At 44.6% G+C, this 22,893-nt stretch overlaps 1 protein-coding gene across 1 annotated transcript in view; it reads right to left on the bottom strand.

Annotated features, from left to right (window-relative positions):
- Dst (dystonin) overlaps positions 1-22,893 on the bottom strand; it is a 285,779-nt gene that overhangs the window by 2,089 nt on the left and 260,797 nt on the right. The window contains exons 79-93 of the mRNA XM_028775523.1: positions 22,133-22,292; positions 19,388-19,582; positions 18,751-18,879; positions 17,232-17,375; positions 16,373-16,561; positions 15,037-15,166; positions 13,283-13,446; positions 12,247-12,409; positions 11,521-11,675; positions 11,322-11,396; positions 10,031-10,048; positions 7,016-7,133; positions 3,394-3,596; positions 2,904-3,014; positions 21-144 (exon numbers count right to left, since the gene is read on the bottom strand). Coding sequence (XP_028631356.1) covers positions 21-144; positions 2,904-3,014; positions 3,394-3,596; positions 7,016-7,133; positions 10,031-10,048; positions 11,322-11,396; positions 11,521-11,675; positions 12,247-12,409; positions 13,283-13,446; positions 15,037-15,166; positions 16,373-16,561; positions 17,232-17,375; positions 18,751-18,879; positions 19,388-19,582; positions 22,133-22,292 — 2,078 coding nt within the window. The remainder of the gene's footprint in view (positions 1-20; positions 145-2,903; positions 3,015-3,393; positions 3,597-7,015; positions 7,134-10,030; positions 10,049-11,321; positions 11,397-11,520; positions 11,676-12,246; positions 12,410-13,282; positions 13,447-15,036; positions 15,167-16,372; positions 16,562-17,231; positions 17,376-18,750; positions 18,880-19,387; positions 19,583-22,132; positions 22,293-22,893) is intronic.

The raw sequence follows: 22,893 nt of genomic DNA, 5'->3' as shown, positions 1-22,893 counted from the left end.
AAACAAATGCCAACACTCACCAGCAAACTGTGTTCGGACTCTGGCAGCTGCTGTCGTTATCAAGGTGCTGTCCTCCCCGGAGTGGAAGCCTTTCCCTGACAGGTACCCTGGGAGTCGCAGCTTGCTTCCCTGGATTGGCGTTCCCTGTATGTGACCAGTGCAGAGACCACTTAAGACTTTGCCCAAGTTGCAGGATAGTTCATTGACACATTTTGCTCATGGTTGGATGTCTAGTCAAGCCCTCTGAAGGAGGGAGACACGCTTCAGATAACCGAGGCGTGCAACTCCCATCGGCTCTCCTCTTCCTCCCCCCACCCCCACCCCCCCAATTTCTTACTCGGATAAACAAAACCTTCTAAAGAAAATGGCTTCGAGATGGACGAGAGAACACAAAAGCCATGGTAAGGAAACCAAGACGGACCAAACAGTGGGTTGTTAGTGTGTCTCAGACTGGCATCTTTATGGGGTTAGACAGTTGTCACCGGGCTGGGGATTGTGCAGAGGCGGGGGGGGGACAGGATAGTATGCTCGACTGTTTGGCTGCCTTTGGCATTTTCAGGAAAACGAGGCAGACATTAAACAGAAACTGAGCCTCGGGAGCACAAAAAACTACCGAGATAAGCAAAGCTTGGGGAAGAAACCCTCAGAAAGGAAGTGTGACCATCCAACTTCACACCCTATGGCCTAGCCATACACAACTTAGAGGCAATACTTTGGAGACACTTTAGAACGTTTCAGAGTCACTTGAAAACATATGGAGCCACTTTTAAGACAGTATGGTAAGTCTAGACCCATGTTTCTACATTGTGACATTCTAGAAAGTCTCCTGAGGTTAAAAACAAAATTCTCTTGAGTATTAGGGGTCTCTATTTGCCGATGAGCACACAGACAAGGAGCCATAGAGAAAACAACTCTATAAAAACAATGACTGTATTTTTAGAATTATCTTCTCATTAGGGCTTAAAATTCTATATGCAAAACTATGTGTAGGTGATATACACACATACACACACAAACACACACAGTTATGTAGCTCAAGTTACCCTTAAACTCATTGTGTAGCCGAGGCTGGCCCATAACCCTGACCCTCCCCCTTTCACACTCCAAGTGCTGGAATAACGGGCATGCTCCACCCATACTCAGCTCCAGAATATGACTTATGTATGATTTCTATAGGTAAACATTCTTGCCCTGCTTTTACATACATTAACCAGTTAACGTGCACACCACCACACTGCCCATTTGGGAGGGATGTCAACTGTCCACAAGCGCCGACTATGAGTCTGTCACTCAGGGTTGTATGAAAGCCAAGGCCACCTGCCTTCCCCTGCGAGTGCTTGGACTTTACTGTGTGCACACACACTGCTCTTGAGATTCTGTGAGGCCAGCCTTTAAAACTGAACATACCTTCGCATTAGTTCAGCTAATGGACTTAGGACTTTATTCACGGGCATGTGCACAAGTGAGCCCATGTTGAGGCCTTAGGGTGTGCTTGGCATATTCCTTTACTGTCCTCCGCTTTGCTTTTGAGAACACGGATTCACTAGCTTGTCTCTCCGTTCTCCACCCCAAGTACCTTGCTTTTAGGTGGGGGATATGGACTCAGGTCTCACATTTGTGCTGCATGGACTTTACCCGTCGAGCCATTTCCCCGGCCCCTACTTTAATTGGGGCCATTGCTACCTAAAGAAAAGTGAACGTAGACATTTACCCTCAAACATTTAAAACAAGTAGTGGTTTGAGGGCAAGGGCTTTTCAGCTTTTACACAATGGAGTCACAACAACTCATAGGCATTCCTTGGTGCAATCTATGACTGCTCCCGCAAGTGGGAGCACATAGGAGTCTGGGACCCAGGGGAAGGAGGAAGAGGGAAGGGACATTTAAAGGGAGTCTGTGTTTATCTCAGCCTTCCTACTTGGCTACTCAGGAACTGGTACCGAGAAGAGAAGGCAAGGGACTTTCCTCTGTCCACCTATTGTAGTTAATGTGAGGATTAAGTAACTGGGAACCAGTCATGAAAACCATCACGGGCTTTTAAAAAGTGCTTCTTTTATACAAGGGCCTTGGCTTTCTTCCTAACCATTAGGCCAAAAATAACTCCCCGTTTCCAAGAAAGGATACTTAGGAACTTTCCCCTATTACTGTGGTTTGGATCAAGCATGTGACACAGTGTCTACACTGATCAATTCACAGAAGTTTCTTTAGAAAAATAGATGGCTGATTGTTAACTGATTGATGGCTGATTGTTAACTGATTGGGACAATCTAGCATGTGAATCAATCTTGACAAATGTTATATTCCCTACACTTCTTCCCTTTGTACCTGCCATTTTGAGAAGTTACAGAATGCTCAAATAATATTAGTTACTAAAATATAATACAGACACTGTTTGAAAATGACAGCTAGCTTTCTATATTCCCACTCCTATGCCTCTGATGCCTGTACTTAGAACGTCGGGCCAGCACGAATGAGCAGAGATGAATGTCACATGCATTCAGAGAGACCAATCCATGGTGGAAACTTGCTAAAATTCTTTTAAGTCATTCTCTTGCAAATGACATTGTTTCTGATTCTCATCTTGGGGAACGTGCTAAGTTTCTTGCTCAAATTATGTCTATTAGCAAGTGAGTTCCACCAACATCAGATGACAACTTTCTCAAGACAGAACAAAAGCCCAGAAGCATACACAGCCCCATGGTGTGGACATTCATGTCAAGCTGCCGCTTGCCTTTCCTGACAGCCCCTTACTCTCATGTCCCCTGAGAACTGTTTTGCAGGAAGTTAACAGGAAGATGTAGTATTATCAGAAGTGCACACATCAAGGGCAACCGTGAGGTGGTGTTAGTAGGTGAGTGTCAGCCAGAGGAGGCTGTTAAGACTGCGGTCTGGGGCCTTACGATACCTCTGCAGATGATACGGGAAAGTCAGGGCACTCTGCTGCTTTACAGGGAGTTGACATTTTGCTGTTTGCCAACCATGGTTTACCATAATTGCGTGTTAAAGGATGGAGAATCTGCATGGAACAACGGTACATCAAATGTAAAGGGCCGTAGGTGAAAAATAAACCCACAGAAGAGAGGTCTTCATGGCAGAGTCACATTACACAGGTAAAGAAGGTAAGAGTGGGCAGAGCTGATGACATCGGAATACAAAAAAAAAAAAGAAAAAAGAAAAGAATAAAGCTTTAAACAACAAAGCCCCTAGACAGGTAACCTTGTACAGACAACCGCTTCATGGGTCATTGGGCAGAACATATTTAAAAATACGGTGAGAAGAGATACAAACAGATGGCAGCTGGCCCCACAAATACGGGGGGGGGGGGGGACCACCTGCCAGAATGCTGTGGACGACTGGTGTGCGTTGGGAGGGAGGGGCACAGCCTGGAGTCCTACCTTGGGTGTGCTGGCAGCGGCAGGCACCGGTGGGGAGGCTGCCTGGCAGGCGTGACTGGACGCGGAAGTGGATCTGTTGGGGGAAGCTCCTCTGGATGAAGGTCGAGATCTGCGGCCTCGTGGCCGGAAGGCGGCCATACCCTGGCTGGCACCGTCTGCTAGGATGAACTTCTCCCGCAGTTCCATGTTGGTCCTTCCTTTAGCTGGATTGCATGCAGGTGGTAAAAAACAAAACAAAACAAAACAAAACAAAAACAAAAACAAAACAAAAAAAAAACCAACACAGACAGGAAGAGAAAGCAACTCAGTCCCTGTGGGAGGGAGTGCCACCTGACACCACACAGCACGTAGAGAATCTCCAGAACATCTTTTTGCCATGCCAGCTCCAACTCAGCATAACAAGAAGTTAAAAATGCATTCTTTCACAATGCATTCCTCTCGGAAACGAGGGGGCCGTGGAGATGGGGAGGGGTGGGCTTACTCTAACACTAGACGCCAGCAGGAATAGCCAGTGTAAAACAAAGTCAGCATGAAAATGGAAAGCTCATGCTACCGTTAGTCCACCAGCTACGGATGCCCACACGTTGTTACCCTTACACCACACTGAGTAGACACGTCAGGAAGGCAGGGCCGTGTCTTTTACATGTACTGCTGAGGTCCGGAGAATGCCGGTATTTAACATTGGGATTAAACAATTATAAAACAATTATAAAACAAGATGGCTTGTTAGTCATGAAGATAACAGAAAAACTTTCATAATTTTCACTCAAGTGAGGAAGCTAGCATTTTAATTAAAAACAAAACAAAACAAAAAAACAAAAACCGGTTTTACCAACATGCAGTAACAAACACCAGACCCAGGAATCCACTAGAGGCCATAGGTGATATAGCACTCATACAAACACATGTGCACATGGAGAACACTCCACGAGGACCTGATGGGCAACGTGTTAGCATGTGCTTGATCGCTTGTGTAACACATAGCGTGTTGCGTTTTTCAGAGTTTATGACTAGAAGCCCCCAGCTCGCTGCATGTGAGTTAAGCCATACGCGTGGATGAAGCGTATTAATATTAAAACAAATCATGAAAGCGGGAATGTGAAGGTGGAAAAGAGAAAAGGGAGAGGGAGAAGCCAAGGAAGGGGGGGGGTGCCGACCTAGAGTAGGCTGAGTAGCAGTAATTGAAGAGTTTGATTCCGAACGCAACATTTTACTCCCGTGATGGTGAACTAGAAGAAACGACACAGGATACCGGTCACATTAAAGAATGCTGTTAGCAGAGGAAACAAAGTACAGTGGTTGGATGTGCAGACGGAGCTCAGATCCAGCCTTTAGCACACAGTTAGGAGAGAAGGCATATCAGGAGAAGAAGCCCTGCAAGGTCCGACTCAACCGGGAGGGAGCAGCTGCGAAAGCTCAGCCAGTCATGCTAGCTTGTCCTCTGTGATCCCTTGGGTGGTTTGTGTCTCCATTGCTGTCTCCTACTCAGAGCTGCCTTTACCTCAGGCTGCGTTCTTTGCAGAGTGCAGTCCATTGCACCCCAAACGACAACACTGGCTTTAACGGAGCTGAAGGGTTTCTATCATCTGGCTGACCTATCGGTCTCAAGGACACAGTGCAACAACCTTACTGATGTGTTTGTGGAGAGTAAGCCTACTGGAATATCAGTTACAGAAAAGTGTAACATAGTTACAGATGGGACAAAATGCTGTAGCTGTGCTAACAAAGACTAAGTTGCTGGTTTAGGTTTTTACCATATTACATGTACTATTAAAGCACATCATTTTTCTGCTTCTAAGAAGCTTTCTGTGGACAGCATGCTGTGTCAGACCAGCAGCAGCTGTATGCATCTTATGGTGATTGCACTTTCTGGTTGCATAATTTTAATTTTGTGCTCAATTTAGTCTCATATAGTTTTATTCACACCACATACATACCACAGGCATGCACACATACACACAGGCATGCACACATACATGCACACGCATATACATACACACACATACACAAAGACACACATGTGCATACACATATACAAATACAGACACACACACATACATACATACACATACACAAAGACACACATGTGCATACACATATACAAATACACACAGACACACACACATACATACATACACACATACACAAAGACACACATGTGTATACACACATATACAAATACACACAGACACACATACACACACACACATATACCCACATACACAAACATACAGAGATACACACATACACAGAGATACACACACATACCCACACATGTGCAACCATATACTCACATACACACAAACATGCACATAAACATACCCACACACATACACACACATGCACACCCACACATACACACACATTCGCACAGAGATACACACACATACACACCTACATACATGCACCCCCCCCCACACACATACACACATACATACACACACCCCATATATCCCTGGTATGTAGGATATTAAACCATTTGGGTGTGAATTAAGTACACTTTGTGTCTGTACCGTAGTGAGAATGCCTGGCAACACACTACTCAGACACAGCCCCAGCGTCTGGTAAGCGTGGCTGATGAATCAGGAGTGTTCCGCCCTGCTGTACTTCTCTTTATGCTGCATCTTTGGCTAACAAAGAGCAGGGCTACTGTGTGACTGTGTAGCAGGGCGTGCTGGCCTTGATAGAACAGGCCTGCTGACTCTCACACAGCTGTATCCAGAAGCTTGCTTGGCTTCCCACTTGGTAGCCTAACAGGCAAAGCTGGGACAGACATTTTTAAATGACTATAAGACGCTCAGAGATTAAAACAAGTCACCACAATCCGATTGTTTTCTTTTGTAAAGTCAGAAAACAATGTGTGCTTACTGAGTAGGTGGTAACTAACTGGAAACTGTAATCAGATGTGCATATGACCAATTAAGAATCCACTAACTACAGGACATGAGGAACAGGACTATTCGGGCTGGTGGGATGGCTTGGTGATTCAGAGCACTCACTGCTCTGGCCTCAGAGGGCTTGAGTTTGGTCTCAGTACCTATGAGTGGCTCGCCACCACCTGCAACTCCAGCTCTGGAGGATCTGCTACCTCTGGTCTCTGTGGACACTGTCACATACATACACATACCACACACATAAATATAATTACAAATAATACTGTAATTTTCACAACACAAAATAGGAATATTAGAAGCTAAAACCCCTAGGCTGGTAGATAAAGAAAGCCACAATACAGTATTTACATTTCCAATATTCTGCTAGTCAACCTGCAAGTGTTTGCTTTTTTTAAGTTCCGCTTCGTATCTTCCCCCCTTCTCCCCTCATTTCATAAAAATTTTTTAATCGTTTACTCTTTAGTATTCTGTCTTGGTGAATGGAAGTGTCCATTCTGAAAACTGTAGACAGAAAGGTCTTACACAGAAAATCCAGACTGTATTTCCTACCTACATGTGTGAAATGTCTTCCACTAGTGGAGGAATGAAAGAGAGAGACTGTATATTTACAGGCTATTGGGAGCCATCGGCTGTGGGACTCAGACTGGGCCCAGTGTGCTTTCAGTGTGGGACACCCCACACGACTGTGCTTTCGTGGTGCCGACAGCTTGACAAGAAGGTCTCCTTACCCCTGCATGGATCATTTTTCACTAAGAACTCATCCAGAGCCATCCATCCGCCTCCAACACGAACCATCACCGTGCTTCGCAGGATCCGAACCAGTCGCAGCTGCTGGGAGTCTCCAAACTAGGCAGCAGAGAGAGAAAGGACCTCTACTCGTCAGAACCAATTCAAAGCCCAAGGATGGCATGCAGCCTGCGGTAGCATAAGCAACCAACTTGAATGCTTGCTTAGTTCATGGTGATTAATTAGTGAAATCTCAAAGGGAGTTTGTAACGGCCTACATTAGAGTGCTACATGCCGATTTAGCCCAAAGGAAACAGTTTGGGGAAAAAAAAAAGACCACAGAGGTTAATCAAGTATAATGTTGAAGCTTTATACTAAAGTTACAAATTGTTTTTCTTTCTTGTAACAGTAACAACACTCACAAGGCAAGAACAGTGAATGTCTCCAGAAGTGTAGCCACGACAATAAGCGCAGGTCCCCTTGCCCAGGGCTCGCACAAAATGAGGTGCGCTCTAAGGACTTCATCGAACGGACTGGGAAAACTGCCTCTCAAGTTAAAACTGCTTTCCTCAGATGTGTGGGGCAAAAATCTTAAGCTCCTTTGTGTTTCTTAGCAAAGTTCTAACTTAGAGAATAAAGTAAAGAATGCTTATGGCTAATAAGAATTCCATCCTAAAAACGTTTGCCTCTCTAACGGTCTGGTAAGCCAATTAGCTAGAGTTTGGATTAACCCTGCCACTTTCGATTACTGCAACCTCAAGACAGGTCCTGGGAAATTATTAACGACACAGCTTTCAGGTCTAAAGGGCTTTCCTCAGAGCTGTCTGTACCACTGGTGCTCCTTTAGTGAGGCGCCAATCATCCGGCTGTGTGAGGACTCTGCAAGGCTTGAACAAGCGCTAGGCCGCAGGCAGCTCTGATCATAGGTTTCCATGATTTGAAAATCTGTGAGAATGATTTTCATACCTGGAAATCATTCCCAAGAGGCTCAGGTCCAACCATGAAAACCACTGTACTGAATTTCACGCTTAGCAACTTTGCAAGCGACAAAGAAAACAAATGGCACCCTGCTACTTTTCTATAATCCTTAATGCTGCACTTTAGGATGAGAAGCCGCAGACTCCATTCAGGAACCTAAACTCATAAGGCCACGGAAGTGTCCAGCAGGGACTCGTGTGGCATATACATTGTTGCGTCTTTGGTCTCAGCTCTTCCTAATTTTGATAATTCTTTAAACACCGAAACTCAAATATCTCTATGCATGAACTGCTTCTGAAATGTAGGCTTAAAAACGGAAACCTGTGTTTATATTGTTAGAGACAAAAATCTGTGCTGCTAGTAAGCAAAAGGCAAAGGGGGCGTGAAGAAAATTACCCTTAAGGAACCAGATAATTGGATCAGATAAATCTTGTTCAAGACCAGGTTCAAATTTAGACTCAAGGAAACAACTGAAAAACAGTTTATAAAATGATATTTTGGTTCTACTAAACTCAGTTCTTCTGATTGCACTTTTAAAAGATATTCTCCAGACAACTAATGGTGTCTTTAGAAGTCCTCCAATTTTCCCAAGGCCAAACCATGACACGAGAAAAACAGACTAATGCTGTTCTTTGTACTTTCAGCACATAAAATCTTTGAAGGCAAGTATTTCTTTCATTTTCTATGAAAACACAAGATATTGCCCTACCGGCTGACTCAGAAAATGCCAAGCTTGAAGAAGTGACATTTTACCTGTTATTAACAGATAGATGCTTTATCCTGACTTCACCCTTAATTATCCCACGGTACCCCATAAACAGAAATGACTATTACGTGCCAATTAAAAATGTTTCTTGAGAAAACTCTCTTCGAGGTAACAGAATCATTTTACTCTAAACGTTTGGCTACAGGAATCTGGAGGTAAGAGGTAACTTGGAAGTTACGATGCAGTGGCTGGAGGCTGGCACAGCATGCCCAGAGCCTACGTGGGGCTGCACCAGGTTCCCAATGTGTGGGTTACAGCTTGCAGTTTGGTGTTTTTAACGGGACGCCTGGGAGTGAGAAAGAGTGGATCTCTGATTCTCGTGCCTTCTCTGGGGGGCTCTTTTCTTTTTGTTGCCTTATCTAACTTTGGTGTGATGGTTTTTCTTTAATCTTACTGTGTTTTACTCTGTTTTGTTGCTATCTCTCAGAAGCCCGATCTTTTTGGATCTGGATGGAAGAGGAGGTGGGGAGGTGCTGGGTGGGGAGGGGCAGAGAGAGGAGACACCAGTCAGGGTCTACTATGTGAGAAAAAAGAATCTATTTTTAATAAAAGGCGTGTGTGTGGTGCGACTACCGGTGGGGCAGAGGCCACTGTCTAATGTGGTGTGCTCCCTACAGAAGAGTATGCTCAAAGCATCTTCAATATGTGCCCGCCAGTTAAAATGTAGTTTCTCTCCTGCGTGCATTTTTAACACTCTGATGGCTACACAGCACCACTAAGCAGTCCGTGGTGACTTAAATGTCTACACAACATTTGTCAAGATGGCAGAAGACAGGACCTGGCATGTATCACCATAAACCAGTAACTCAGGGCAAGTTAATTACGGGGCACGCACATGTCACTCACGGGCCCGATGAGGACCTCTTGGTATTTTGTCTTCCCGTGGTCCCTATTTGGTGCTACTGTGTGCCACATGATCTGAACAGTCAGACACAGTGATGTCTGGAGAATCAAGTTTGTGTACTGGCATAGACTTTGTTAAGAGCGTTATGAAAAGTGGGGCTTCAACACGGTGTTTGCATCACCTTCGTGAGCTAATCAGCTACCGTCCATTATCTGGTTTGCTTAAAAGTAATCTCCTCATCTGAGGCACAAAGCGATAGAGGAATCCTGGATTGAGGCTGTGATAGCGCTGACAGAAACTGCACACCAACCAACACTGGAGTAGCTAGCAAGACAGCATGGAAGGACCAGCCATAGCAAGCTTTGATGACTATGAATTAAAGACTCAAAAAAAAAATTATTGGGAACTTGAGATTCCACTGGTTTATACCTGATTTCCCAGGAAGAACTGATAAAACAATGAAAAATGCAAGAAAGACAAAATTAGTTCAAAAGGAAACTTTCTATATGGCTGTCTCTCTCTTTTTCTCCTTCCCACACACATACATGTTCACACTCACATAATACACTCGCACTCAGTCTCTCTCACACACATCCGCACACTTACGCCCTGTACTTCAGGATCCAGTATTTAGTTTCAAGATGATGTGCGGGTTCATATTTTCTCTTGTTGCAAACCAAAAAATCTATTTTATTTTTACAAATTTATTGAAAAAATCTTCAGATTTCAAATTGCAATTAGAGATTCCAAATCGAAACCTTTAAAGTTTAAACAGTTGGAAGTTTTCAGAATGAAGTGAAAACGGTAGGTGAGCATCTCTGTGCAGTGCACGCTCACTGCACTTGTAAAGAACACACAAGGACGCTCAGCTCATGCTCCTCCCAGCTGCTTACTAAGAGGGGAACACAGACAGAATGAGAAAACCACGCTGCTCTGTTCTAACGTGAACCAAGTCCACTTATATTCTGAACGAAAGTCAAAGTTACTACGCAAATGGGAAAAAACCGAGTCTTCTTCATAGTTATAAAACAGATGTTTTTAATTTCTAGAAAAAGGCAACAAAACTTTAACTTCGTGATTTTGGTTTGGAGTCCCTGTTGTTTAGACCCTGGATAAACTTAAAAACAAGAGGTGACGTGGGACAGCTTGAATATATGACTTGAGTATTTGCTTTCAGTGATTTGTAATTACGAATATGCCTTAATTAGTAATTAGGTAATTAGTAATATACCTTAAGAGTGGTATATGTGGGGTGAGGCAGCTCAGACAGCGAGGGCACTACCACCAAGCCCGAGGGCCCGAGTTCCAGCCCTATACCTCATGCAGCAGAAGAAAACTGCTCCCCATGAGATGTCCTCTGACTGCTATGCATGTGGTGGCATTCAAAACACACTTGTACACACACACACACACATAGACAAGTGTAAAAAAGATTACAGGTTTTTCTGCATATTTTAGATGTTAAAAAAAAATATGGCCTGCTATTCAAATGCAAGCTCCCTATGGAACATACGCATTATATAATCTGGAAATTCACGTGATTTAAAATGAGAAAAAACTGTGGAGTTTCATACACTGTTACATCTTGAGACCATGTGAGAACAGTTGGGGTGCTTAGGAAACAGTGACGAGATCAGACTGATGCACACACAATGTAGATCCCCTGACGTACACTTTGGCTTCTGTCCTCTGAAGGGCTGGAGTCACCGGGGACACTTACCCTGTATTTGTTGTCGCCGATCTGTTCAACTTGGAATCGCTTGGCACACTTACACTTGGCCACCTGCCTCGTGACCTGTCAAAGACAAAGGTGTGACATTCACGTTAACCTTGGAACTTCACTGTGGGGGCCCTGGAAACCGGGAAGCCCTGCAGGAGGCAGGGACGCCCTGCTGCAACAGAGGGCCAACGACGAGTACCTCGTCTTCGATTTTGTCAGCATCCGTGATGGGTTTGTATGCATCTTTGTTTGGATGCAGAGCGGCCACGAATTCATAGTAGTCAATGTACCCGTCACCATCTCTGTCAAAGATGTCTGCCACGGCGCTCATCTCCAGGCGACTGGTGGGAAACTCTGAAATGTACCAAGCAGTTTGTTAGGTACAGCTTAAGATGTATTTGACTGTGTATTTTGTTATTAATGTGGCTCGTCAGGGTGTCACCCCATTTTTAGCAATAAGTCAATGTATATGATGCAAATTTATCTTCAAGAAGTAGGGGGAGGGGCTGGAGCGAGCCCTCAGTGGTTAGCAGCACTTGCTGCTTTTGTAGAGTTGCCCAACGAGCAGACTCAGGGCGCTCATGTCCTACTGACATGATTATCAGATCGGGATTATTAACTAGAATTATCAAGATATCCATACTTATTGATTTGCTTTTATATGACAGCTAACACCCAAAAGACTTTTACAATCAACTATTGCTAACTTATATTTAATAACACAGGCTGAGGAGAGCGAAGGGATATTCCTGTGGCCATACAAAACAGTGGTGTGTCTGACTCAAGAGCTCAAAGTATGACATGCTCTTCTGAGCTGGCGTGTTCCCAGTCAAGCTGGAAGGCGACGCTTTGCTAGCAACGCAGGATTATTAGCTCCGCAGTCTTACGCTGTGCCCTGTCCCTGCCATCTTGTCTTGGGACTTACTGGAGGAGAGGATCCCGTCAATGAACTCCTGCCGAGTGATCTTGCCGTCCTGGTCCTTATCGATTCTCCGGAAGAAATCCATCACTCGAGATTTCTTATGGTTCATCCACCTCATGTATTTTTTCCGCCAGATATCGAAATCAAAGTTGGCGAATTCCCTCAGCTAAAAAGAGCGAAGGGTTTTGGCTGTTGTCAGTGCTGTGCTTGAACGGTCCTTAGAATTTGCCTTTATTCTTGACAATTTTATACATGTACACAACAAACTGCCACCGTCATATCCACTCCAAGTTCTCCCCTGTGTCTCATGTCCCCCAACTTCATATCTCTCCCTCTCCCTCTGTCCCTCATAATAATCTGTCAGCACTCAGTGATGCCTCTGCATGTCTGGGTGTGAGCATCAAATTCTGTTTTCTGCTGCGTGAATAAAGCCACAGATGATGGTCTCCCACAGATGACATACATCTTTCCTGGTTCAGAGAAGACATGATTTTACAAATGATTTCTTATAAAGGTATATTTCATTATGTCACTGATTTTTTTTCTTTGCAAATAAAATCCCCAAGTTGAGAACTGTTCACACCACCAGTCACGGAGGTGTGTGCCCAGAGTGCCAGCCATAGCTTCATGAGGGTACAGGGCTTGGTGTGTAGCCATCCAGTCCCTCTGTCCTACCAGCTACCCCCATTTGCCCGGCCATCTAACATTTTCACATTTCACGTCATAGAGAACTGAAACCTCCCACCACAGGGTGCATATGAGCACAGCTGCATTTGTCGGGTGGAACCAGCAGCAGACCCGACAAGTTAGAAAGTCTTTCTCCGAGGTCAGCGGCACGTGTTTTCTACTTTTTTGTGTCCCTGGATCCACATCCCATAGATGTGACCCTTATAGAAACGGACACAATCTGAGTGTTTGTTTCAGAAGAGAACTGGCAATCAGAGGCTAAGAATTTGCTTATGGGAGAGAGAGCCAGGCTTTTGAGCAGCGCTGCGCGGACAGCGGAGACAACATGGACATGGGAGTCTGAGTTTCTGACCTCCTCCAGCCTGTCCAGGGCGTCATTGAGCTTCCTCCTCCTTTCCAGGGCCAGGAGCCAGACCTGCTGCCACTTGCTCACCAGCAGGTTAGCCCTGGGATTCTTGGTTTCGATTTGTGTCTGTGATCCAGATGGGTACAAAGCTGAGGCCGGGAAGCGTTTCCCTGTTAAAACACAACTTCAGGTCAGGATGGCGGAGCATCTGGGATGCTGACAAGCACTGAGATTGGGTGCTTATTTTGGCTCCTAGCCAAGACTGACTTTAACTACTGTGTACTGCAAAGAAAAGCACCCCAACTTAGCTTTTCTTAACAAGGTTCACACTCTGATCTTGTGCGCTGCCGAAATGCATCTCTACGGGGGCCACTTAAAACACTAGAAATTCTGTAAACTTGATGTTTCAAATGTGTTTTCTATGTACACTCGTGCCATTCCGATGCTGAAGTGGCACAGTGGGACACGTTAGAATATGTTACAGGCAGCACCTGCCCTTCTTAGAGAAGAAGGCTGAAGAGTGGCGCCCTCAGAACCAGAGTGGGATGCTTCACCAATGACAACCAAGCCGAGAAGGCGTGCGGGTCCCACCCTTTCCCCAAATCCATTCTCCACTGAGCATGTGCGCCTTCCTCTCATATGCACACCTCCATGCTCACTGACTTAACGCTCTCCCGTCTGGCTGTCTTCACAAATGTCCGCAGTGGCATGAAACCATGCTCACAGTGCATGTAACTAAACGGCTACACGTGGCCTAGAAAAATTATTGGCCTAAGATCATACTTCATTCAGGCTCAAGTTTATGGGTAACTACATGCTTGGAAGTAGTGTGTGCTAGCTCACTCGTCCAAAGACGTTATAAAGTATCCTCTTTTGCAGAGGAGGAAACCCTAGCTGAGAACCAGGTAAACTGTTCAATTATTAGGCTTCCCAGTTGGTCTGTGGTAGGGACAGCATGGAGCCTCCAGTATTTCATTTATACAACTCCCCGGTTTCCTTGAGTAGCACAGTAATTACAGTAGCTCTGTTCCCACTTAAAAAAAAACAACAAACTAACACAGCACTCAAAAATATACAAAATGTACTACATTGTATACTGTGCTTGCTAACATTGTCCCTGCTAACAGCTACCATTCTGAATGCTGTCTTGTGGGTTAGGACTCCTTAGGAGATTAATAAAGAGGGCAGCAGCCACAGAGCGTGAACAGAGTCAGATCCTCCTCTCCAGCCAGATCAGGCTCAGTTTGGGTTGGTTGCTACTTCTACAGCAAAAGGAAAAAGAATCAGTCCCAAGAAGTGATGGTCTGGATCCTTGTAACCTTCCTCAGTTTTTTTTGGTTTTTTGGTTTTTTTTGGTTTGGTTTTTCGAGACAGGGTTTCTCTGTGTAGCCCTGGCTGTCCTGGAACTCACTCTGTAGACCAGGTTGGCCTCGAACTCAGAAATCTGCCTGTCTCTGCCTCCCAAGTGCTAGGATTAAAGGCATGCGCCTCTACCACCCGGCTCCCAATTTCTTCTCAAATCTGAGAGGTATACTTTAAACAAAGTTAGATAGAGGCACCTGAGTGCAGCCTATTATTTCTCTTTAAAACAAACAAAAAAAGCTAAAAACTTAAAGCCCACGTTTTCTGTAGGAAACCTTTAAAAGCGGACTGCTCACACAGAGTCTCTACTACCTCTTGGGTTTCAAAGGCTAAGTCAAAAGGAAATGGAACTGGCTTGTTCAGACGTCTTTATTTTTAATAACCTGGCCCCAGCTTACTTCCGGCTCGTCCCTTGTCCAAGACAGGGATGTGAGACTGTAATGACGGAGGGTCAGCGGCCCTCCTTTTATAGGTCTTGGTAACTTTATCAACGTCGGGCTGTTTTCTGGTCATTTCTTCCATGAAGGTCTGAAAGAGAAAACAGTGCCAACTAAATCAAGGTGCAGATTAAGTTAGCATTAGGGATGGACAAAATCCCAGAGTGAAAGGGCTGTGCCGTCACTTTTAAAGGATTGTCATGTTAAGTGACTGTGACGGCCAGGCGCTTTTCCCGATTTCCAGAGAACGCAAAGCATGCCACTGGACCAAAAGCAAGTTCAGACTGAAAACACAACTGTCACTTCTTGGTCAGAAAAAACAACATGTGCCAGCCATCCGCTATCTGGCATTAACTCGGTCTGAGTTTCCAAGGTCTTCCACCAGGGGTTTAAGTGAAAACTTTCCCTGCCTTGGCACATTCTGCCCACACGGTTTAAACATCTGAATGGCTTTGCACACAGTGGCGGAAGATGGCCATGTTAAACGTGTAGATTCATAATGGTCACAGGGAGTGACTTTTAAGGGGGCTGAGGCTAGTGAAGTTAAGTTACATTTAAAAAGTTACATTTTTAAAGTTACATTTACAAAGGCTCAGTATCCTGCCATTCCTCATTGCATCTCCTTGGCTTCTTGTTACTGCCGACTGGTCCCTACATGAGGAAAGGGAGAGGCTGCCATCAAAAGTGATGGGAAAACATGAGGCAGACAAACGCTTATTAGGTTGGGAAACTTGAGGTGCCATGATAATTATATCCACGGGGAATATAACTTGAGATACTTTGGGCCATGTAGACCCCAATAGCACAGATTTAACATTTTAAAGTTCTGTTTTTAGTTACATGGATGTGTGTGTGTGTGTACCTATGTTGCCACTTGTCAATATGCACACCGCCTGTGTGTGATGCCCACAGAGGCCACAAGAGGGCGCTGCAGTTCCCGAAACGGAATTTATAGGTGGTTTTGAGCTGCCCAGTGTGGGTTCTGGGAACTGAATTTAGGTCCTCTTTAAATGTTCTTAACCTCTGAGCCATCTCTCCAGCTCCAGTAATTAAACAAACTATAAATCAGGGCACATATAACGTCATCAATTCAGAGTTTAAAAATGGGTGAGGTGTGCAGGCCAGGGCCACAGCAACGAGATCAGACTGCCCAGAGGGAGAGTCAAGTTAAAATAAGACCAGTTGTAGCGCAGTTGCAGGGCAAGAAGCTAACTAGTCCAGGAATCCGTTGGAGAAGCCTAGCAACGGAGGAGACACCCGAGGTGATGGTTAACAGCTGGGGACTGAGCTTCTTTACCTGGTGTTCTGCAATGAGGGTTTTCACCTCTTCGATCTCCTGGGGGATGACTTCCTTATCTTTCTCAGTCAGTGTGGTTTCCGCCCACTGCAGCCATGCGAGCAGAGTCTCCAACAGCTCCTGCTTAGCAATGAGCCCGGCCAGCGCCCCTGCTAACCTCTGCTGGTGCTGCTTTGCCCAGGCCAGCACCTGTTGCAGAGACACTGGGCTCAGGTTCTTGCAACTTAGTGTCATTAACGTAAACCACACCCATTTAAAAAGTAAATGAAGATTCTTCTGGGTTAGACCTACGAAGCTTTCTGCTAGTCTAGATCTGGTGAGTGGCACTCAGATCCAGCTTGAGGAAGCACCGAGTCCCCTTTCGAGGATGTTTGTCATCGGGGAGAACGTTAGTGATGTACCTAGCATCTGGGTTCACTCCTGTTCGTTCCTTGTGCTTTCTCATGTTCAAGTATACCTTCTCTAAAGGACCAAACTTGCCCACTCCAGATAGCATTCAGAAACGGTAGAATCTAAAGCGCTAAAGATCTTAAACAGGATTCAATTCCCGTCTCGTTCTTCCATTCACTCCCACAAGCATACAAGGCCCTCCCGGAACATTCTTCAGCGAGGCATTATTCCCCAGACACGGTGAACAGGTGGGACAAAACCTATGGTGAACCAAACATCTGCCATTTAAGGTCGCAGGGACACAGCTGCAGGTCCTGTAACTTTTCTAGCCAAAGGCTCCTTCAGGGCCTCATGCACTTGGAGGGAATCTATGGGATGCTTTCCTGTGAAGGCCTCGACTGCTGAGGTTTCCCGTTTCCCTGTCCCCTTCACAGTCACCGATACCACAGATGACATCAGACGCACTGACCTCTTCAAACCTGGCCTGGATGATCGTTATCCAGTGCTTAATGGTGGTAATGGAGTCAGGGTGGCAGACGGCCAGAAGGGCATCCCCCATACCGGTGGCCTTATTTAGTTCTGCTCTTTTCTCTTCCAGTTTCTTCATGAACTCCTGCAGTGGAGCGGACACCTCTGTTAGCGGTTGGCCCTTGCTGTGACATTCACTTCATGTCATGTTATAGAAAGAAGGAAGGACTTCAGTCTGGTGTGTGACCTGATGCTGGCTGATTGACAGCCCCTGGAGATATAAACTCAACTTCTGACTACTGAGCTGATTCCCAGATTCACCATGAGCCTGACCCTTTTCCTATCCTACAGCCTTACAGGTAAACAGTGTACAAAGCACTTCTGTCCTCCAGGCCATGCCAGGTAAGCCTGCACTACTATCCAACAGCAAGGCAATGTTTTCCTTGCTATACTCAGCCAGCCCCTTTGAGGAAGGGCAGTAACGAAAGTCAGAAGCAGATGATGTAATACACGCTACAGCAGAATGACGGGCTTCCAGCGTGACCTTGAAAGGCGAGGTTATTAAAAAAAAATCTTTCAAGTGAATCGGAAATGTGGACATGAATACTGCATCGGGGTGTGAGCACTGTGAACATCTGACTTTCACAGCCAAAGGTTAAAAAACATCTGTTATGTGGATCACTCTTGTGTGGGTTTGGCCAAGTTTCAAGCACTGCTATGGAAAAGAGCTTAGCTTGTCTTGGTGACCCTGCCACAACCTGTTAGCCATTCAACACTATGAAATCAATGCTTTAAATTTATAACCCATACTATACGTTAGTTCTTTACAAGAATTTTCATAAGGCCCTTGATTACAAGGGCTGAGAGAGAGACTGCTCGGTGAGTGGAATGAGGTGCTTCAAGTCCGAAGCCTTGAGTTTGAATCCCAGGATCCACGTGACAGAAGGCAAGGGCAAACATCAGCCTTCTGATAAGCACATGATGATCCACGCGACACACAAGCTAATTGAGTAAATAAAGCAAGCCCCAGAGTGAAAGAGGCTTAAGAATAATATTTTAATGCTTTAAATGAGTTGCTTGCTTTGCATACAGATGTAAAAATTATTAAAATACAGTTCTAGTGGGATAGTCTGTAAAGGCCATGCTGCTCGTTTAGGAAGCTTCATTCTTGAAATACACATACAATTGTGACAGAATAACCTTACTCTGGGCAGAAGCTGAATGATCCTCTAGGAAGATCATGGTGCAGCTCAGAGACAGGAAGCAGAGAGCCTAGTTCTACAGTGACTGCTTTCTCTCAGAAGGGAACCTAACAAGACAGCTGCTTATCCAGGTGTGTAGATGCATGTGCTCAGGTGCATAAGCAGGGAGAAGAGAGACATTCTCAAGTGTACCAGATGGTTGAATTCTTCTCAGGAAGGAAAACCAAAACCAAAGAAAACAAACTCTCGCATTCCCTGCGAACGGTCCTGTGCTTCTTCTCTCTCCCTGCTCAGAGTCCTGTACTGGAAGTTACTTACTTTGTGTTGCTCAATGAGAGTCCGGAGAGCATCCTCATCATCTGGGAGAGCACCATGGAAACGCAGGGTTTGCTCTGCCTCCGCCAGCCACTCCAAGAGGGTATGGACCACAGAGTGGAATTCCTCTGCCTAACAGTTAGCACACACACACAGAAACAGGATTTCACGATGTACCTGTTAGTGACATTTTCAGACCTGCTCACGGCCCCTCCTAATGAAGAAGTCTTAGCTTAAATTAATTATGCAAATTACTCCTAGTAAGCAGACAGGGATATACATTATTAAAATTTTCAAATATAGGAAGAGATGTAAGATATCAAGGAGCCCACGGGAAGCCTAGTTCATCCCACGGGTGAGTGTTCAGTACGTGGCAGCTGGTGGGACTCCCAAATGACTCATTCAAGCAACACTAAGCAGATATCAGTAAGTACCCCTGATAAGTACTTGCTGCTAAGTACTTGAAATCCACCAGAGAAACATGAAGAAGGGCCCAGACAGTTATGAAACAGATTTAGACTTCCTTGATGACCGTCTATGACGAGGGTGAGGATGAGGCCTGGCCCCACTAGTCTGCCTGAGCTGTTCTTGCTGCGACTACTGCAGGACCTCACCCATTATACAGTTATGCGGATGTTACCTGTTGCAGGGCTGACTCTAGCCGCGTCTGCTTTGATATGGAGAGCGCACACACGGTTTCCCAGCGGGTGCTTAGCTCCTGCATCTGGACCCTGACCCAGGAGGAGTCATCACGGCTGCCTTCTATGAGCTCCCTGGCAGAGCGCTTCAAGGCCTGCACGCTGCTGGTCCTCTTCCCCAGCTCTTTCTGGAAGACCTGAGGAAACCATATTACCTTTCGTCACAGGTAACTTAAGTATAGAGCCTAAACGGCCAAGTGCATTGTTGTGAGATTATATATATATATATATATATATATATATATATATATATATATATATAATATATTTTTTTTATATGAAACACCACGGACATATACACCCAGGATTTTATTTTTGGTCAAATCTTCACAAGGTAGGAAATACCTACATTATTCCTTTTTGAGGACTTAATACTGTTTTGGATAGATTTTGCTTATATCCAGTGACATTCTCATAAGGGAACAGGATTTTTGTAAAATGAGATGTGTAAGATTTAAATAATGGTGATTGGCCTTCTCAATTTCAATTACACGCGCACCCTGACAGACAGACAGACAGACACACATACACATCCCTGATACACACATATACACAGCCCTACATACCCTTGACAGACAGACAGACAGACAGACAGACACAAACACACACACTACAGACAGACACACATACACACATCAAATTCCCTTTCTTTCTGAGTCATGTAGCAGAGAATACCAAACCCTCTCGGTCAGTGTGGCTGCCACAGCAATGCACGCTCATTACCTACCATCCCGAGAGACAAGCTACAGAGATGACAGGGTCCAGAAAGACCAACGAATCCAACAGCGTCATGTGGTCCTTTCCTCTACAGTAAGCCATTCCCCATCGCACCTTAAGTATCAACCCATGACTTCACAGTTAGAGTCATCTCAGTGAAAACGCTTTGGGATCTCCGACCTCGCCCTCTCAATTTAGGCAGATTTGAAAGTAATGTGCCATTTAAAAGGATGGCTTCCTCAGGCCACTCTTAGGAGTGGCATTGAGCCGAGGGCTCTTCATCATCAGTCTAAGTGTCTGTGTATAAAACTAGATATTCAGACAACTCGTGTTCTATCTACATTAGAACTACTCAAGTTTATACACAAATCATCCCACAAAGGGAGCTTAGCCAGAACAAGCCAGCCAGAATGTGGTGAACAGGCTTCAGTCTGACTGTGTTCAATGGTGGTAGGTGGTTACAGACAGACATATGTACTGTCAATACACACAGAATGGAAAATATCTACATATTCACCCGTGACAGGACTAGCCAACAGTTTCAGAGTGGACTTTCCAACCTTCTTTGTATAGTTAAACTTCTGGAGTCTTCCAACTACATTACTAATCCTTACTGAGTAAGTCATATTTGATGATGGTTAATGTGTCTGGCAAGTGTTCTGGGTTGTAAACATCTATACATACCTATGCAGTCAACTTATTCAGACAAGTCTGAATTAACCACAAGAACATTTTTTTTTTTTAAATCAATAGTACCAAAGCATTGTGGGCCTGACCAATGTTCTTTAATTTCCTTGTTTGGACAGGATGTCATGACACAAAGATAACCTTGGACTGCCTCTCCTCCTGCCCCCACCTCTCCGGTACCTGAAATGAAAGGGTGAGCTACCACGCTGGGTATGAGCAGTACTGGGGGTCAAACCCAGGACTTGGCACAAACTAAGCCAGAACTCTACCAGCTGAGAAACATCTCCAGGATGCTCTTTATTTATTCTGTTAATAAGTATAATTCTGTTCATAGAACAGAAACAGACAGGAAAGTAAATATGCAAATATATTTTAAAAGTTGAAACAACCGTTTAAAAAGATCAAAAGCACGGTTGGGATAGTACAGTTGAAGAGGCACGGAGAGAACATTTTAAAACAAAATACATTTTCTGAAGCCAGGCCAAAATCACGGTAAGGAAATACACGGGGAAGTTGGGTAAAGTACCACAAACTGTTTGCGGATAAAGTCAACCCTGGTGTGCTGGCCGTAGCTTCATGCTCTTCTGAAGGCCTGCTAAGTTGTATTAGATCACTGGATCATAAATTAAGATCTTGGGGTTAGAGAGATGTCTTAAGAAGGCTTTCTTCTCTTCCCCAGAGACCCTGAGTTTAGTTCCTAGCACCCATGGTGGGTGGCTTACACCCACCTGTAACTCCAGCTTTAGAGGAGTTACATGTTCCTCTGGCCTCTGAGAGCACCCTTCTACCCCCACATACACATAAATAAAAAATTAAAAAAATTAAGATCTCATACTATCAGCTGGAAACCTTACTTAAGATAAATAAATCTCTTTGAGCACACTGTTAACTTACGCATTACCAGATGGAGAACAAGATCTACTCATGACCTATTGGGGGATCTGTACACCAATAGGATGACCCCCTTCCAAGTCACTAAATTTTATTATGCAACTGTTTCAAAGAAGAGCCCACAAGGACAAAATTAAATTACATTTCAAGTCTAAAATAGATGTAGATCAGGTAATTACAAGGAAAACGTTCTGCTGATTAAGTAATTTCCCATCCATGGCCTTAAAAGATGGCTTCTGGAATGTGCTCAATCACATATCAGTAGGAAGACGGTGATGTGGTAAGATCCACTCTTCCAGGTTTCAAAGGCTACTATAACCGCTTGCCTTCGTCTCAGTACTCAGAAGACACAACTAAACAACAGAATGAAATGAAGTTCCGGATTGCAGTACCTTGTGATTGTCGATCAGGTTCATCACCAAGTCAATGTCTCCGTGCACAGGCTGGTCTTCCGCCAGCTGAGGCTCAACTCGGTACAGCCAATCAATGAGGGCCTGCAGGGCGTCTGTGAATTGTCCAGAAAATAGCAGGGCTTCCTCCAATTTGTTTTGTCTGGGAAAAAGGGAGATGAATTACCCTTCTAATGTCACGATGGTGGCTGGTGGTACAGAAGAGGAAGTGTGAGTGGCCTTCACAGTTCCCTCCTCTCTTAACCCCATTTTTGTAAATCACTGATCCTTCCAGAGTGTAAATAAATATTTGCCAATTTTACTTAAAGATATTTATTTATTTGAATGTTTGAAGCTGCCCAGAGCATCTTGATACAGGTTGAAAATCTGAAATACTTCAAAATTAAAAAATTCCCAAATATGAAAGCTTTAATCACCAATATGATGCCACAGAATAAATACTATACTACAAAACTGTATACCACACATGCTTTATTCAAAAAAACCTCAAAAAACCCAGATTTCTAACTTTATCCCTGCAGCCATGGGATCCGGTAAGGGAGAGATGGTGGAAGACTTAGCCTTGGAGATTGTGGCAAGCATGACAGTCTGTGGTGTGAGGCACAACCAGGAATGACACCTCCCAAGACAAATTATCAAGAGAAAGTCACTAGGGGGCTTATCATATAACTCCATAAAAGATACACAGCCCAACAGATGAACCATTCTCAACAGAGAAATACAAGAAAAATTACTTAGACCCT

Source organism: Grammomys surdaster, unplaced genomic scaffold, assembly GCF_004785775.1.
Source record: "Grammomys surdaster isolate TR1022 unplaced genomic scaffold, NIH_TR_1.0 255, whole genome shotgun sequence".
Lineage (NCBI taxonomy): Eukaryota > Metazoa > Chordata > Mammalia > Rodentia > Muridae > Grammomys > Grammomys surdaster.
The sequence above is the reverse complement of the archived record's forward strand: the minus strand, read 5'-3'. Positions and strand labels throughout refer to the sequence as shown.